General features: G+C 42.0%; 1 protein-coding gene across 1 annotated transcript; it reads right to left on the bottom strand.

The window, feature by feature from the left end:
• Positions 1 to 2,761: 2,761 nt before the first annotated feature.
• Positions 2,762 to 16,679, bottom strand: LOC132216347 (cytochrome P450 2G1). Its single transcript, XM_059665512.1, has 9 exons — positions 16,500 to 16,679; positions 15,750 to 15,912; positions 13,721 to 13,870; positions 12,351 to 12,511; positions 11,932 to 12,108; positions 7,950 to 8,091; positions 4,139 to 4,326; positions 3,881 to 4,022; positions 2,762 to 3,223 (listed from the first exon to the last, which is right to left on the bottom strand). Exons 1-9 carry the CDS (start codon positions 16,677 to 16,679, stop codon positions 3,042 to 3,044), a joined length of 1,485 nt encoding a protein of 494 aa, XP_059521495.1. The 3' UTR covers positions 2,762 to 3,041.
• Positions 16,680 to 17,135: the final 456 nt, after the last annotated feature.

The following is a 17,135-nucleotide window of genomic DNA, read 5'->3' as shown; positions in this document are numbered from 1 at the left end:
GGAGCAAAGCAGTCTATTCAGAGCAGGGCTTCTCCCAAGGGTCCCCTGGACTGGAGGCTCCTCACCTGAAAGTAGACTCCCAGACATATTCCAGATCCATGCTGTCTCATAGTTCAGTTAAACACTATGGAGCTGTTCCACAGACATGCTGTATCACAATTGAGCTATTTGCACCAAATAGTTTTCTTTTTCACTGCACTCCAAATTGGGGATTTCTGTAGTCATTGAATTAGTGCCAACACACATTGATTGACACACTGAGCCTTAAAAGGGTATTTGTAGCTCTGAAATGCAATGCTTTTGGAAGGGGCACTAAGGCTTCAATGATGTGTACTTAGATGTTGTCAGTGGCAAGCACAGAGATGTGACACTCAGATCTCCCTTCAGTAAAGCACTTGCCATTCAGCTGCAAGGAGTGCAGTGAGCTGACAGTCTGCAGTTGCAGCGCCTTCAGGACCCACTTTAGCGTGGTGCAGAAGCCATGCTCTTCCAAAGAAGCCCCATCCAGCAACTGAGAACAGCTGAGGTCCAGGGCCTGACTACTTCTTGCCCAACATGAGACACCCTAACAGCGATCTTCACTTCAGAGCTACCATTGGGTAAACTGCAACTCTGCATGGTGGTCTGAGTATCTCCCTGGCCAATTCTGCTTCTTCATCTTCTTTTCTTTTTTGGGTGTGAAATATGCAACTTAGTCTGAAGATTTTTCCTGACCCATTCTACTTCCGTCCTCTTTTGTATTTAACACACATTACCTGCTCCCTCCCCAACAAAATTATGTACTCCTAACTCCATCTAAGCCTCTACTTCCAAGGGACCCAATTCACATAACGAGCAGCAGGGCATTTGCTATTTATTACATTCTCAGTCTCAAACCTCTTCCAATTTTGGAAGATCCCCTATTGTGTGACTTCATTAGTAGAAAGTCTTTGCCTCCCACCACAGAAGTTAAAAGGGCCATTGAATCTTTGGGATCATTTAGTTTTCACCAGCAGCCCTATCTGGTTTGGCTCAATGGATAGTGCGTCGGCCTGCAGACTGAAGGGTCCCGGGTTTGATTCCGGTCAAGGGCACATGCTTGGGTTGGGGTGTACAGGAGGCAGCCAATCAATTATTCTCTCTCATCATTGATGTTTCAATCTCTCTCTCCCTCTCCCTTCTTCTCTCTGAAATCAATAAAAACATATTTAAAAATTTTTTTCACCAGCATATCCTGAAACCTAAAGCTTTAATATTTGACAATGGCTTGGCCAATTGGATAATCCTTCCTGGAATTAGGAATATTGTTTAAGGAAGTGACAACAGAAACAAAGGTACAATCAGGAAGTTATCCACAATGATGGCAATGGTTCAAGAGTCTTAGGAGTCTTATGGCAATGGTGTTCAGGGCCCCAGGTGTGTGTGTGTGTGTGTGTGTGTGTGTGTGTGTGTGTGTGTGTGTGTGTGTGTAGGGTGGCAATGGAAGCAGCAGCAGCCCTTGTCTGATGGTTCTGGCCATTATCTTATTTTGGTTGACATCCTCTTGGCACTGTCTCTTTTTTCTCCCTACTCATATTTTTAGTCTGACTTCCCATTGATTTTGTGAGCTAGCCATTCTCTTTCCAATAATCAGCAGCCTTCACTGCTTAAAATAATCAAAGCCATTTTGTGTTGATTAAAAACAATGGAGTATCCTCCTAATTGATCTTTTCTTTTGTCCTACCATTTCCTTCAGTGTTTTCATTATAACAGCTTAAGTGAGCTCTTCCTCCCTTCTCTCTCTCTCTCTCTCTCTCTCTCTCTCTCTCTCTCTCTCTCTCTCAGTAAAAGTGGGACATTTAAAACATTTCAATAAATGCCACCTATGCTCCCCCCCGCCAAAAAAAAACAACCATCTCACTCAAGTCCACATTCAACCTGGCACTTTAACCCTCTATCCTCATCTCCTTTACTCCTACAAACTCTCTTACTCCTCCAATCCAGCCACACATGTCTCTTCCTGGATTCACTTGCACACACATTCTTCTGTCTCAGACTCTGTTCTTTTTAATTGTTTTTCCAGGAACACTCACTTCCACATATCTGTATGGCTTGCTCATCATTGCCTTACGAAACCACCATGACCACCCATTTAAAATTCCAATCCTGGGATACCCTATCTCACTTCCCTAGTTTGCTTTTCTAACATATCATTCATTTATTTATTATGTTTATTTTTAATTATCTACCTTACAAATTAGAATGTAAGGTTCATGAGGGAAGAATCATGTCCATTTTGTTTACGGATAAGACCCAAATACCTGAAGAGTATGCTGGCCCACCTGAATATTCAATAAATATTGATTGAAAAACATGAATGATAAGGGAAAGTTTTCATTGCTGATCAAGTTGGTGGAGTTTAGAAATGAAATAACAGAGCCATGGCCATTTAACTATTCTTTAAAGTGGATTAGAGAGTAATAATACTCAGAGAAGCAGGTATAGAAAGAAGAGAGGATGGGGAGGAAAAGGTAATGAGCCAGAGAAGGTTGAGGCTGGGTTATTAAAAGTGTGGCTCAATCAGTGGGAAGTCTTTGGTGGTGGGCTAGAAGAAAAGAGACATTTTAAGTGTTTGCAGTGGCTTATTGATGTTACACACACAATACACAATAAACATGCCACACACAACAGTATTGAACTCCTTGGTGCCTTTTTATGGGGGGGGGGTGGTATAAGAATCAAGAAGAAGGGATGTGTCCCACATTTTGGTCAAGAACACCATAAAGACATGGAATCTACAACAAGAATTTGATACAGACACAAATCTAGCCAGAGGTGAAGGAACAATCTGTAGGCTTTTGCTGAAATGTCAGACAGGGCATGGCTTTTCTACTGGTGTAGAAGATATGCTACCAATTCACACTGCATATTATCAGGTGACCCTCGCTGACCTGTGACCTGCAGTACTAGCGCCTTTTCTTAGGGTTGTTGACAGAATTTTGGGAGATGGAGTTGGGTGTCCCTATACACTTGGGCAGAGTTCTGTTTTCCAATGGTTCCTTCCATACCCAGTAGGGGGGCAATCAGCGGGCCACCAGGCAGAGCTCATAGGTTGGGGGAATGTTGCCAAAGCCTGAGATCTTGGGGGTGATATCGATGTCAGCAGGTGGCACCAGCGGGCGTAGCGAGAAATTCTGAAGGACAGAGGTGAAGTAGAGGAAGAGTTCCATTCGGGCCATGGCCTCGCCCAGGCAGATGCGCTTTCCTGTGAGCACATTGGAGGAAGGAAAGGTCAGTCACACTTGCACTGGGATAGTGGGGTCATGGGGAGCCTTCTGACTCCACCACTCACCTGAGTCTCAGCTACTTCCTCAGCATCTCTGGGGTCATAATAACATTCACTTCATAGGGTTATTATAAAGACTCAGCGAGTTTCTAGTTTAGTGCTCAGCTAGGATCTGTCACTCAATATGTGGCAGCTACTTCTCTGATGGCTTGGATTGCATCATAATCCGAGATGGAATGGTTGTAAAGGAACTTTGAATATGAAGATTCTGTGCATTTTAATTTCTCAAATGTTTATCAGAAGCCTCACTGGTGCTAGATACTGGTGAAGGTCACTTTTGTACTACAATGGTGTATGTGGCTAATTCATACTGCATATTTCAGACAGAGACCATATAACTAGAAAAGCCTAAAATAGTTTCTGTTTGATCCTTAGCAGAAAAAGTTTGCTGACTCCTGTATAGTGCTATTACTTTTCTAAATATAAGTCAATGATTCTAATATTCTGAGATTCTGGGCTTTTAGGATTCTTTGACATAGCACTCAATTTCCTTTTCAGATATGAACCAAATATGGGCCAATGGTTGAGAGACATATCAAGCATGTTCCTGAGGGAACTCAGACCATAGGAACCTACCAGAAGAAAAAGGCACAAAGGCTTCATTCTTCTTGAAGCGGCCCTTTTCATCCAAGAAGTGTTGGGGATAGAAGGCATCTGGGTAGCGGAAGTATTTGGGGTCTTTGAGAACAGAGCCAAGCAGGGGAAACACGTCAGTGCCCTGGGGTGAAAATAGGGGCAGTGAAGAAAAATCAATGTTGGAGTATGGGTCAAGGAACCAGGAGGAGAGAGGGGTATAGTGGAGGGAGAAAAAGTGCCAATGAGTGTGTACTCCACCTTGGGCAGAATGTAGCCTCGGAAATGAGTGTCCCGAATGACATTATGTGGAACACCCATGGGCACGATATCTGTCAGTCTCTGTATCTCATGGATCACAGCATCTGTGTAGGGCATCTTGACTCGGTCATCTACACTTGGTATCCGATGTGGCCCAATCACCTGGTCAATCTCTTCATGGATCTTTGCTGGAAGAGGCCAAAAAATATAACAAAGGACACAGGATATATTTCTAGGATCCAGGTTTGGGCCATGAGTTTGTATCTTTTTTTGTGTGTTTTGTTAATCTTCACCCAAGGATATTTTTTCCATTGATTTTCAGAGAGAGTAGAAGGGGAGGGAGGTGGGGTGGAAGAGAGAAAGAGATAGAGTAGAGATAGATAAATATATAGAGAGAGATGTGAGAGAGACCAGGGCTGGGCATCAAACCTCGGTACATGCCCTTGACCGAGATTAGACCCACCACCCTTTGGTGTACTGGCTGACGCTCTAACCTCTGAGAACACTGGCCATGGTCATGGGTTTGTATCTTCAGTACCTGTGGACCCTGAGGGAGCTGGCCATGTGTGTTTGCATTGCCTTTTTATTCACAACACCTGACACATTAGTGGGGTTAGTAAATACTCATCAGATCAGTGAGAGGCACATAGCCTGGAGCCTTGAATGCCATTGTGACATTTGGTCTTCATCTTGAAAAAAATCAAGGAGCCATGGAAGGCTGATGAGCAGGGCAGAGTCCTGGTCCCAGCTGGGCTTTCCTACCCAGAGTTTTGACAGGATGGGAAAGAGCACGATAAATAACTAGGTCAGGATTGAAGCAAATGACAATTATGTGACAGTGGTTAAGAATACTCTTGGTAAAAGGCGAAAGATTTATGCGATCTAAGTGCCCATCAGTAGATGAATGTATTAGAAAACTGTGGTACATCTACACGATGGAATACTATGCTGCTGTAAAAAAGAAGGAACTCTTACCATTTGCAACAGCATGGATGGAACTGGAGAGCATTATGCTAAGTGAAATAAGCCAGTCAATGAAGGAAAAATACCACATGATCTCACTCATTCATGGATAATAAAGACCATTATAAACTTATGAACAATAATAGATACAGAGGCAGAGCTGCCTCAAACTGATTGTCAAACTGCAGCGGGAAGGCCAGGGAGGGTTGGGGGGCAGGAGGGAGGGGGGTAAGAGATCAACCGAAGGACTTGTATGCATGCATATAAGCATAACCAACGGACATAAGACACTGGGGGGTAGGGGAGGCCAGGGGATTGTCAAGGGCAGGGGGGAAAAAAAGGACACATATGTAATACTCTTTGTAATACTTTAAGCAATAAAACAATAAAAATAAAAGAATACTCTTGGTGCAGTCACCCCTCTCTGCACATCCTCAATGAGTAACATTGGGACAAATGACTTCACCTTCTGAAACTATATTTCTTCATCTTCAAAATAGGTGAGACAAGCTCTTAGAATTTAAAATTTACATAAAATCCATTAGGTAAGTAGCTATGACATTTCCTAGTACATAGAAAGTGTCCATTACACATGTGAATTCTTAGATTAGTAAGAGACAATTTGGACAATGGAGGAAACGCTAAAAGAGTTTGAGTGGAAACAAGTTAGTCTTTCCCTTCATCTGTAGTAGAAAAAAATTGTTGTCTTGTTTTGAATTGCATTAGAAGAAAGAGGGGCCAATATTGCACATTTTTCTTAAGCAAGTAATGTGCTCCTCATTGTTGGAGTTACTTAACCATACCAGATTCCAGTTGATTGGGGATGGATTCTAGTTTATTCTGGCACTATAGTTAGCTAAATAACAGTCATCAAAGACATTCACTTACCTCAGAGGGAAGGTAAGGGAGGGTGGGGGTAAGAGAGAGAGATCAACCAAAGGACTTGTATGCATGCATATAAGCCTAACCAATGGACACAGACAACAGGGGGGTGAAGGCATGAGTGGAGGAGGTGGGGCAATGAGGGGATAAGGGGGATAAAAGGATATTGTAATACCTTAATCAATAAAGAATTTTTTTAAAAAAAGACATTCACTTTCTAATTCCTGTGAATATGACTTGTTTGACAAATAGGACTCTATAGAAATAAACTAAGGATGTTGAGATGGGGAGTTTATCCAGAATTATCAAGGTCGGCTCTAAATACAATCAGAAGTGTCTGTATAAGAAGGAAGCAGTAGAGTCAGAGTCAGAGAAGAAGCTGTGACAACATAATCAAGAGGGATTTGAAGATTTTGCTGCTGGCTTTGAAGAAGGAGGGAAGATCATGAGCTCAGGAATGCAAGGAATATAACTCTAGAATCTGGAAATGGCAAGAATCATGTTCTATCTTGGTTCAGCCCAGCAAAAGCCTATTGAATTTCTGAACTCAGGAACTGTATAATAGATTTATGTTGTTTTAAGCTACTAAGTTTCTGGCCGTTGATGACAGCAGCTATGGGAAACTAACACAGACACCATGTAGAAGACTAATTTAAATGGTCTTCCAAGACGTAAATTCCAAGATTCTGTATCCTGAGATTCTAAAGTGTGAAGGATCTAAGGCTGAGTTCCAAAATGGCGGTAGATTAAGTGGAAGCTACACTGACAGTCTCCCACGACCAACTGGAATTACAACTAAAATACAGAAAAGCCATTCTAAATTATCAACTGAAGACAAGTTGGAGAGAACCCTGATAACCAAGGGTAGAACATGGAGACCACATAGAGACTGGTAGGACGTGTGAAGGCACAAGAAGCCTGGCTGGACTCCCACAGACAGCAGCTGATGTTCTCAGCTGTGGGGGATTCCCACTGAGAACTCTGGGGTCTAATCACCAAGCTGGTCAGCCTAGAGCAACAGAACCAAGAAAGGTTCCCACAAAACATCTGGTTGTGAAAAGCAGCAGGGTTGCTGTCTCTCAGGGAGAGATGGCTGGAATGCAGGCACCCTCTTAAAGAGCCAATGCACACAATTTCATGTGCAGCCACTAACCTTGGACTCTGACAGAGGGAGGGCAGAGTGGACTAGAGCTGTGTGAGGAGAATCTGGGGTTGGAGGCTTTGGGGTTAGAGCTTCGAAGGCAGCTGCCCCAGTTTCCTGTACTAAGTCACTCCCTCATACTGCAGAGGACATCTTTCTCAGGGAGACCTTTACCATTCAGGCAGCTTTTGCCTCGGGGATGGGAGGGGAAGCAATTGCCCCACTCTGTTGGAAAACCTCTTGCCCCATCCTCTAGAGTTTAAGCCTTGCTGTGGTCTGTAGCCTGAGGCTAATTAAGACTGAAAATCACAATTGGACTGCTGGCAGAGGTGGATCTCTGGAGACTATGACTCTTTGCCTGATCTCTTTCTGGACCCGGGGCTAGGAAAATGAGAAGTATCACATGATCTCACTCATATTTTGAATTTAATAAACAAAATAAACTGATGAACAAAATAGATCCAGAGACATAGAAGCATGGAACAGACTGTGGAATCTCAGAGGGAGGTGAGGGTGGGTGGGGAGGAAGAGATTAACCAAAGAACTTGTATCCATATATGCATAACCCTGGGACACAGACATAACCCACAGACACAGACAAGGCTTGGGACTGGGGGAGTGGAACCAGGTGTTGGCTAGAAGGGGCCAATAGGGAAAAGAGGGGACATATATAATACTTTTAACAGTAAAGATTAAAAAAATTAAATTAAATTAAAATGCTAATTAATGAAGAGTCTAAGGCTATAGGTTTCTAAGATTTCAAAGTTGTCTTCTTTCCTGGTAGGAGTGGAAGTCACCAGGTGAGCAGCTCATGTGGACACTCACCTTCCACCTCAGGATGCTTCATTAGAAGCAGAAATCCATAGCGTAGTGTAGAGCTCACAGTCTCTGTGCCAGCAAAGAAGAGGTTGAGAGTGGTGAGGACCAAGTTCTTGAGGTTGAATTCTGTGTGTGGATTGTTTTTGTCCTGAAAATGAAATGGAAGAGAAATAGAATCACCCTTTTCTGTCTTTATCTCCTTATTTTTCCCTTTGTGTATGGTAGGCCTTTGTGAAAACACAATAGACGGGAAAACCAAGTGGGTATCTAGGAGAGGAAATAGCCAGAGCAAAGGTCGTGAGGCAGGAGTATTCCTGGTATGTTAGAGAATAGCAAGGAGGTCAGTATGTTTGGAATGGAGTGAGCAATGAGGAAAATGGGAAGAGAAGAGACTAGAGATTGCCATGTTAGATTTGAATGTTCTATGACATTAGGGTGTAAAATTTTTAACTTTTAAGTGCTGCTGTTTTATATTAAAATATCCAGTTCTATAAATCTATGACAGAAGTATTAAGCTTCTAATTTCTATATCTCTATGACTTTTAAGTTTTAAATTTAAACTCTTAAGTTTAAAAACTTTATATGTTTAAGGTTCTCAAATTTTAAGACTCAAAAGACTCATCCTAGTTTTTTTTTTTTTAATTCTTTTTGTTGTTGCTGTTGTTGTTAATCCTTACCCAAGTATATTTTTCCATTAATTTTTTAGAGAGAGTGGAAAAGAAAAAGAAAGACAGACAGAAACATCGGTGTGAGAGAAACACACCAATTGGTTGTCTCCTGCAGGAGCCCTGACCAGGGCCCAGGTTGGGGAGGACCCTGCAATCAAGTATGTGCTTTTGATCCTTTGGTCCACAAGCCAACACTCTATCTACTGAGCTAAACCGGCTAAGGCTGGTTTTAAATTCTTTATTGTTCAAAGTATTACATATGTCTCCTTTTTTCCTCCATTGACCTCTCCCTCACCGTTTACACCCCCCAGCATATGCCCTTCCCCCCTACTTTCTGTGTCCATGGATTATGCTTATATGCATGCATACAGGTCCTTTGATTGATCTCTTACCCCTTCCCCCCTTCCCCTGTCTTCCCTCTGAGGTTAGATGGTCTGTTCGATGCTTCTATGTCTCTGGATCTATTTTTGTTCATCAATTTATATTGTTCATTATATTCCATAAATGAGTGAGATCATGTGATATTTATCTTTCTCTAACTGGCTTATTTCACTTAGCATAATGCTCTCCAGGTCCATCCATGCTGTTGCAAATGGTAAGAGGTCCTTCTTTTTTTTTTTTTTTTTTTGCTTTCATTTTATTTTATTTATTTTTTTTAATTAAATCTTTATTGTTCAGATTATTACATTAGTTACTCTTTCTTCCCACAATAACTCCCCTCCACCCAGTTCCCACCCCACCCTCCGCCCTCACTCCCCACCCACTGTCCTCATCCATAGGTGCACGATTATTGTCCAAACTCTTCCCTCACCCCACACCCCTTCCCCCCCGTCCAAGAATAGTCCATTCCCTTTCTATGTCCCTGATTCTATTACAATCGCCAGTTCAAACTGTTCATCAGATTATTTATTCCCTTGATTTTTAGATTCACTTGTTAATAGATGTGTATTTGTTGTTCATAATTTGTATCTTTACCTTTTTCTTCTTCTTCCTCTTCTTAAAGGATACCTTTCAGCATTTCATATAATACTGGTTTGGTGGTGATGAACTCCTTTAGCTTCTTCTTGTCTGTGAAGCTCTTTATCTGGCCTTCACTTCTGAATGATAGTTTTGCTGGATAAAGTAGTCTTGGTTGTAGGTTCTTGGTATTCATCACTTTGAATATTTCTTGCCACTCCCTTCTGGCCTGCAAAGTTTCTGTTGAGAAATCAGCTGACAGTCGTATGGGTACTCCCTTGTAGGTAACTGAGTTTCTTTCTCTTGCTGCTTTTAGGATTCTCTCTTTGTCTTTTGCTCTTGGCATTTTAATTATGATGTCTCTTGGTGTGGTCCTCTTTGGATTCCTTTTGTTTGGGGTTCTCTGCACTTCCTGGACTTGTGAGTCTATTTCTTTCACCAGGTAGGGGAAGTTTTCTGTCATTATTTCTTCAAATAGGTTTTCAATATCTTGCTCTCTCTCTTCTTCTGGCACCCCTATAATTCTGATGTTGGTACGCTTGAAGCTGTCCCAGAGGCTCCTTACACTATCTTCGTATTTTTGGATTCTTTTTTCATTTTGCTTTTCCGGCTGGGTGTTTTTTGCTTCTTCATATTTCAAATTGTTGACTTGATTCTTGTGATCCTCTGGTCTGTTGTTGGGAGTCTGTATAATGTTCTTTATTTCAGTCAGTGTATGCTTAATTTCTAGTTGGTCCTTTATCACAACCTCAAGGGTCTCATTAGATTTCTTGAGGATCTCACTACATTTATCGGCGGTCTCACCAGTCTTCTTGAAGATCTCACTACATTTATCAGCGGTCTTACCAGTCTTTTCAAGGGCCTTATTAAGTTTACTGGAGGCTTCTAGATAGTTCTTTAAAGACCTTAAAAGTGTGGTTTTGAACTCTATATCCAGCAGTTTGCTTTCCTCCAATTCTGTCGTTTGTGTCCTGTTTCTTTGTCTTGGCATTTTTTATGCTTCGCTGTGTTGATAGAGTTCCTTTCTGTGCTAAGTGTCCCAATTAACTGAGGTAGACACTCTTGGTGCACCCTCTTGTGGGCTTTGTGCACAGTCTTGTTGTAATTAAGCCTTGATTGTTGTAGTTATCACTGTGAGGAATTGACCTCCAGGCCAATTGGCTGTGAGAATCAGCTGTGTCTGCAGTGGGAGAACTTCTGTGCTGGAAACACCCCTCTGGGGCTAGACTTGCTTCAATGGGGCTTTGGTGCTCACTGATTCTTTGCCCTGAGTGTGTCCTTTATGTTTCCACAGAGCTGCAAACTGGATGGTCCCACTCTGACCTCTGGGCTTCCTGGCTCCTGGATCTCTAGGGAGGTGCTAATCTAGCCTTTGCCTGAGGCTATCCAGCAAAAGTCTCCCTGCAGGGCTTGGGTGGGGCGGGTCCCACGGGATCAACAGGGCAGGGTTAGCAATTATGGCTGCTCTCAGTCTTGCCCTCAGAGGCTCTGCTTCTCAGTAATTGCTGCAAGCCCCACGGAGAGAAAGCTGCCCTAGGGTTCTGAGCGATGCCAGACAGTCCCACTTCTCCCGTTTGAGTCTGGGTCCCTAGAGACTCGCCTGGAGCTGGAGCTCAGAGTCTGAGACTCCCTCCCAATTGAAAACAACAACCACACCCTCAGCCGCCAGCCCACTCTGCATGCACTCCGCACCTTAGTATTTTACTTCAGCACTGCACCTCCTCTGAGTCTCAGTATGTTTTACTCTTTCCTCCTAGTTGTAGAACTTCCACTCAGCCAGCCTTCCTGTGGTTCTGGATGATGTCCGTTCCGTCTTTTAGTTGTATTTTTGAAGTGGTTATTCGAGGCAGCAAACTCCAGTGTTTACCTATGTCGCCATCTTGGTTTCTCCGAGGTCCTTCTTTTTTTACAGCAACATAGTATTCCATTGTGTAGAGGTACCACAGTTTTTAAATCCACTCATATGCGGATGGCACTTAGGCTGTTTCCAAATCTTAGCTATTGTAAATTGTGCTGCTATGAACATATGGGTGCATACATCCTTTCTGATTGGTGTTTCTGATTTCTCATCCTACTTTTCTACAGCTGTAAGTCTCTGGCCCTTATAATCATACATGATTAGAAACTTGTAATGTTTTAAGTTTCCATGTTCTTAAAATTTTTAGATTCAACGTTTACTTTTGAAAGTTTAAGATTTTATGTTTTTACAGTCTTTAGATCTCATCTATAAGTAAAATTACACCATGTGAAATAATGCTGGCTTATTTTGTTGGTCTCTACCATGTCTACAGATGAGTTTCAAGTTGCAGGTACTGGGGATTGAGGAGATGAGAGGAAAGGATTGGGGGAAGAGGATGAGTTACCTGGTGCATCTTGATGAGGAAACAGTCAATGAAATCTCGAGGGTTCTGTGGATCAAGGGATTCCTCATTGATCTTGACTCTAGAAGCAATGAAGTCCTTGAGCTCCTCTATCAAATAGTAGACGCGATTGTGTCTTCCTGGCAAATACTGCATGATTCCAGAATACATGTCATATAGCTGTTGGGAATAGACAAAGGTGGTTTGTCAGCAATGGGCACCCAAGGCCATTTGGGGCTGAATCTCGAGTTAGGTAGCTGGACTCAACATTCAGGGTTTGAGAACTAGTTGCGTCCATTTGCTTTTTGGAGATTCAGGGCATATTGATACTTGCCTCTTGGGGTTTTGGGGAGTATTATGCAAGATAGCAAGTTATTAATTATTTGTGATTGGGGGTGGGCATAGAGGTGGCTGGTGGGAACCTGTGCCCAGGGTGTGCTCATCTCAATGAAACTCCCATTGATCATCTGCAGCAGCTTCAGGAACATCTTGTCCTCATAGTCAAAGCGGCGTCCAAAGACAACGGAACTGATGACGTTGGAGACAGTGCGGCTCAGGAAGAAAGTGGGTTCAGTGGGGGCACCTGGGTGATGAAAATTATCTATGTTGGAGGCAATAATCAGGAGCATGGGTTGTGGAATCATTCAGTCATGAATATGAGTCCTAGGTCCACTGCCTAATAGCATGTGTTAGTTATTTCATATTTGTATTTTGAGTCAATTCCCAATATGCAAATTGGTTTAGTAACCACTTAACTGGTTCATGAGGATTCAGTATAATTACCCATGTTAAATGCTCAACAGTCTTTGCCATGTAGTAAACAGTAAAAACATGATGGTGGAGCTTAATCAATACTTTTAGTATTGGTATTTAATTGTGCTGGAGAGTCACAAATTTGGAAAAGGAGTCCTAGAAAGGGATACATTTTTTTAAAAAAAAATGGCTGGCTGGAGTTTGTCTATATCTATCAATGGTTCCATTTGACCTATTAAGCAAATCCTTCCCTTGGTCTCAGCTGCTCTGTCTATAACACAGGATACTTCTCAGGACAGTGGATTTGGGGATGATTTCCCTAGAGCAATGCCTATAATCACAAATATACAATTTTTGCAAATTATTTCTGGAGATATATAGACATTCAAAATCTTATGTAGACTATTTAGTATCCATGGAGTCCAGGTGAGGAACCTACCTCTGACTTAGAGAAATTATCACCAATTCTGTCTTTTAACTATTCATCTTTGTTTTTCTCAGCCCCTGTGTGTTTTTTCTCTAGACCTCGGTGGTTCCAGATCTTATTTTTGGGTGGGGACCAGATTCCTTTAAAACTATAATGAAATGGGTATAGTGTTTCAGATTTTCAAGATGAAAAATTTCTAATGATCTGTTTGATAATAATGTGAATATGCTTAACATTACTGAAAAGTGCCCTTAGGAATGGTTAGGATGGTAAAATTTTATGTGATGTGGTTTTTACAATTGTGTGTGTTTACATACATATGTAATTGAATTTGGTCCCATCACCAGAAAAAGGCACAAACTGACATATTGTCAAAGTCTGCATGTGATATCAGGAGCTCACAAACTCCCTGAGATCCACTGATTAAAGTTTTTGGACAAGATGTCTCTAAGTCTCCTTCATGTTAACTTTTTATATGGGACCTGGCTGGAAACGTCAGTGAGTTCTGAATCATCTTCATCCTCTCCCATTCCAGAGCTTTCTGTCACCAAGACCTATGAGCTCTCTACAACCACCCACTCTGTAGCTCCCTCCCTCCTTGAGGCCCCATACCCTTTGTCTTCCGTAATTCCTCCAGTAGGAAGCCAGCCTCCTCCTGGATTCGCTCCTCAATGCTGCGCTTTCCCATCCCGAAGTCCCGAAGAATGGTCAGGGAAAAGCGTCGGAGAATCCTCCATCGTTCTCCATTAGCCAGAGCTACACCTGCCGGAATCTCAGTGTCAGTCTTCTGCCTCCCCTCCCCTTCCTGTGTCTGACTCTTTACTAGACTAGGATGTGGACAGATTATGAAAGCTCTAGAATCTGCTTTTAGGGAGACCTTTCCCAACCTCCCAGGCTTGATGGGGAGACTAAGGTTTCCTACATATAGGACCCTCAAAAACAGTCTAGCACTGAGGTGGAGAAAAGGGAATCAGGCTCTAGTGATTGAGGAGATCAAGGAGAGTTTCCTACAGGATAAAGTCTTAGAACTGGATGAATGGGATGGATACAAAGGAATGTGGAGGGAAGTATAGATAGAATGCCATATAGAGTAGCCTGGAATGAGAAGACTATTCTGTTTTCTATATACCATTTGGATTCTTTTTTGTTATTATTGTTGTTAATCTTCATCCAAGGATATTATTTCTATTGATTTTTAGAAAGAGTGGAAAGAAGGGAGAGAGAGAGAGGGAGGGAGGGAGGGAGGGAGAGAGAGAGAGAGAGAGAGAGAGAGAGAGAGAGAGAGAGAGAGACATTGATTGGTTGCCTCCTGTACAGAAATCAAGCCTGCAAATGAGGTATGTACCTTTGACTGGAATCAAACCCAAGATCCTTCAATCTGAGGGCTGACACTATCTACTGAGCCAAACCGGCCAGGGCCCATTTGGATTATTTTTTTAAAAAACCCACATTTTTATTGATTTCAGAGAGGAAAGGAGAGGGAGAGAGAGAAAAAAAACATCAATGATGAGAATCATTGATTGGCTGCCTCCTACACTACCCTCACTGGGGATTGAGCCCACATCCCAGGCATGTGGCCTGACCAGGGATTGAACTGTGACCTCCTGGTTCATAGGTCTATGCTCAACCACTGAGTCAAGCTGGCCAGGCCCCACTTGGATTCTTTAGAAATATATATACATGTACACAGAAGCTCACATATGTACATCAATATGCCTACACAAAAAGAGTTATCATGTAGTGAAAAATATTTAGAAATTATCAGATGTGAATGGGTTGATGAGTTAATGTTTGGAAATTTAATGTAACAATTTTGGTGGATTAATGAAAGGAAGAAAGAGTTTATGACAGGAATGACTGATGGATGGATGAAAGACTTAATGGATAAGTGAAGGGTTTATGGATGGTTTGAGATGGGTGGATAAATGGTTGGAAGGGTGTGTGGACAGAAGGATTAATACATGGATGAATGATGGAAGGATTAATAAATGGATGAATTAAATGGTGGATAGATGGGTAAGTGGAAAGTTAATTGATAGATATATAGGTAAATTGGATAGAAAGATATGTGTATAGAAAATCTAATTAATGAGTGATTTTTTTTTTAGTGAATAAGTGGATCAATTGCAAATGGATGAATAGAAGGAAAAGTATGGGGCTAGATGGATGGATGAAATATAGGAAGAATAGTGTGAGGCTGCTTTGAATTGAAAGGTGTGGGCAGTTAGAGGTTGATGTGTAGGTAACACTAGAAAGGTATCTACCTAAATCGAGGGGCAGAGATCTATGGGTTGGATCTGTATGTATGTATAGGAAAATAAGAAGTAAGGTTGGCTATGAGGGCTTTAGTGGGTATACAGTGTAAACTAATCAATCAAAAATAAGGACAGAATTAACTCAGCAGATACTGTAGAGTCAGATGGTTTAGGTTCAAAATAAAATGGTTCTACTATTTAATGTGTGATATTACCTAACCTTTCTCACCCTCACCTTCCTCATTTGCAATATTAGTAAGACATTACTAGTTCTCTCAAAGGAGTCAATCTAATAATTCATATAGAGTACTTATCAAAGAACCTGGGATATAGCATGTACATTACAATCATTTTGTTTTCATTGTTAATGTGTTGTTGTTACTTACCATAACCTTGGAAGTTTCGCTCTATTGAAGCCATTTCTCCACGGCCACTGAAATCATCTGCTCTGTCAACCAGGGCCTCCTTCACTGCTTCATGTCCACATAAAATAACTACTGGCCGGGGACCCATGTACACAGTGAAGACTGGGCCATATTTCTCCCTGAGCTGGAGTGAAGGAAGACACAAGAAGATGGGGCTGATTGGGGCACTTAAGTATAGACCAATCAAAGATTTTAGGAGGTGGAGATTTCAAGAGAATACAAATGTGGAATAAAGGTAAGTCCTGAGCTTGGAATGACTATTGAGAAAAGGACACAGATGCCTTGGCTCTTGTGATCCTGGGCAAGACTCCCCAACACCCCACAAGTCTTTGTTTCCTCATCTGTGAAATGATGGACCTGGATGAGATAAACCCCAAGATTCATGCTTCTCTCTCTGAAATGCTGAATTTCTAGAATCCTAGGATTTCATGACACTCAGTTTCAAAATTCTAAGATAACTAGACTGCAAGAGTTACTGTGTTTAAGGATACAAGGTATTGTGAGTCCAAAGTCCTGAGAATGTGAGTCTTAAGTTCCAATGTGCTAGGAGTCTGTCTTTCCAAGAGTCTGAATTTCTGAAATGTCAGAATTCTGAGGTTCATAAAATCTATGTTTCCAATAGTCTGTGTTTTAGAAGTTGGAAGGTTATACATGTATTTGTCTATAAAATTAGTTACTTCCAGCTCTGATAGAGAAGGTAGACAGACTTACCTTCATGAAAGACTGAAAGGTGGCATCCGTACGAATTTGTAACAGGTTCCCCAGGAAGGGTATCGGTGTGGGACCTGGGGGTAGCTTTCCCCCCTTGTTGACCTGCTTCCACGCAATGAGGATAAGCAGACAAGACAAGCAGAGTGCCAGAAAGATAGTGAAGGCCCCTCCCAGCTCCATGGTGCTAGATCGAGAGGTTGTATCCAGGGCTGGAGGTCCTGCCTAAATACGGTCTGGGAAATCAGCAGTGCAGAAATCTGAACACTCTGGGATTCAAGTTTTCCGGGTATGGATATCATTAAGGAAGAGATTGCTTTATCTGTGGGTGGGCAGTTATATAACTGATAATCTCCAACATGAATAAAGGTAGATTGAATTCACCCAGGTAAGTCCACTGGGAACATTCCCCTTTCTTCATATTTCCAGTCCCTCAATTCTCCCTCAGCTCAACCCTTTGTTCAACATGTCTTGATTGGGTGTGGGAAGTATTGAACACCATTTTTAGGCTACTGCATTTAGGAGTCAAACATCTGGGTTCAAATTTCAGCTCCATCTTTTCTTCACTGGGCAAGTGACCTAACCCTCTTGGCCTTAGTTTCTCCATTCACCAAATAAGGTAACCAAACTGTTTTTAGG

The sequence above is a fragment of the Myotis daubentonii genome, chromosome 15 (genome assembly GCF_963259705.1).
Source record: "Myotis daubentonii chromosome 15, mMyoDau2.1, whole genome shotgun sequence".
NCBI lineage: Eukaryota > Metazoa > Chordata > Mammalia > Chiroptera > Vespertilionidae > Myotis > Myotis daubentonii.
This window is presented reverse-complemented; position numbering and strand designations above follow the sequence as displayed.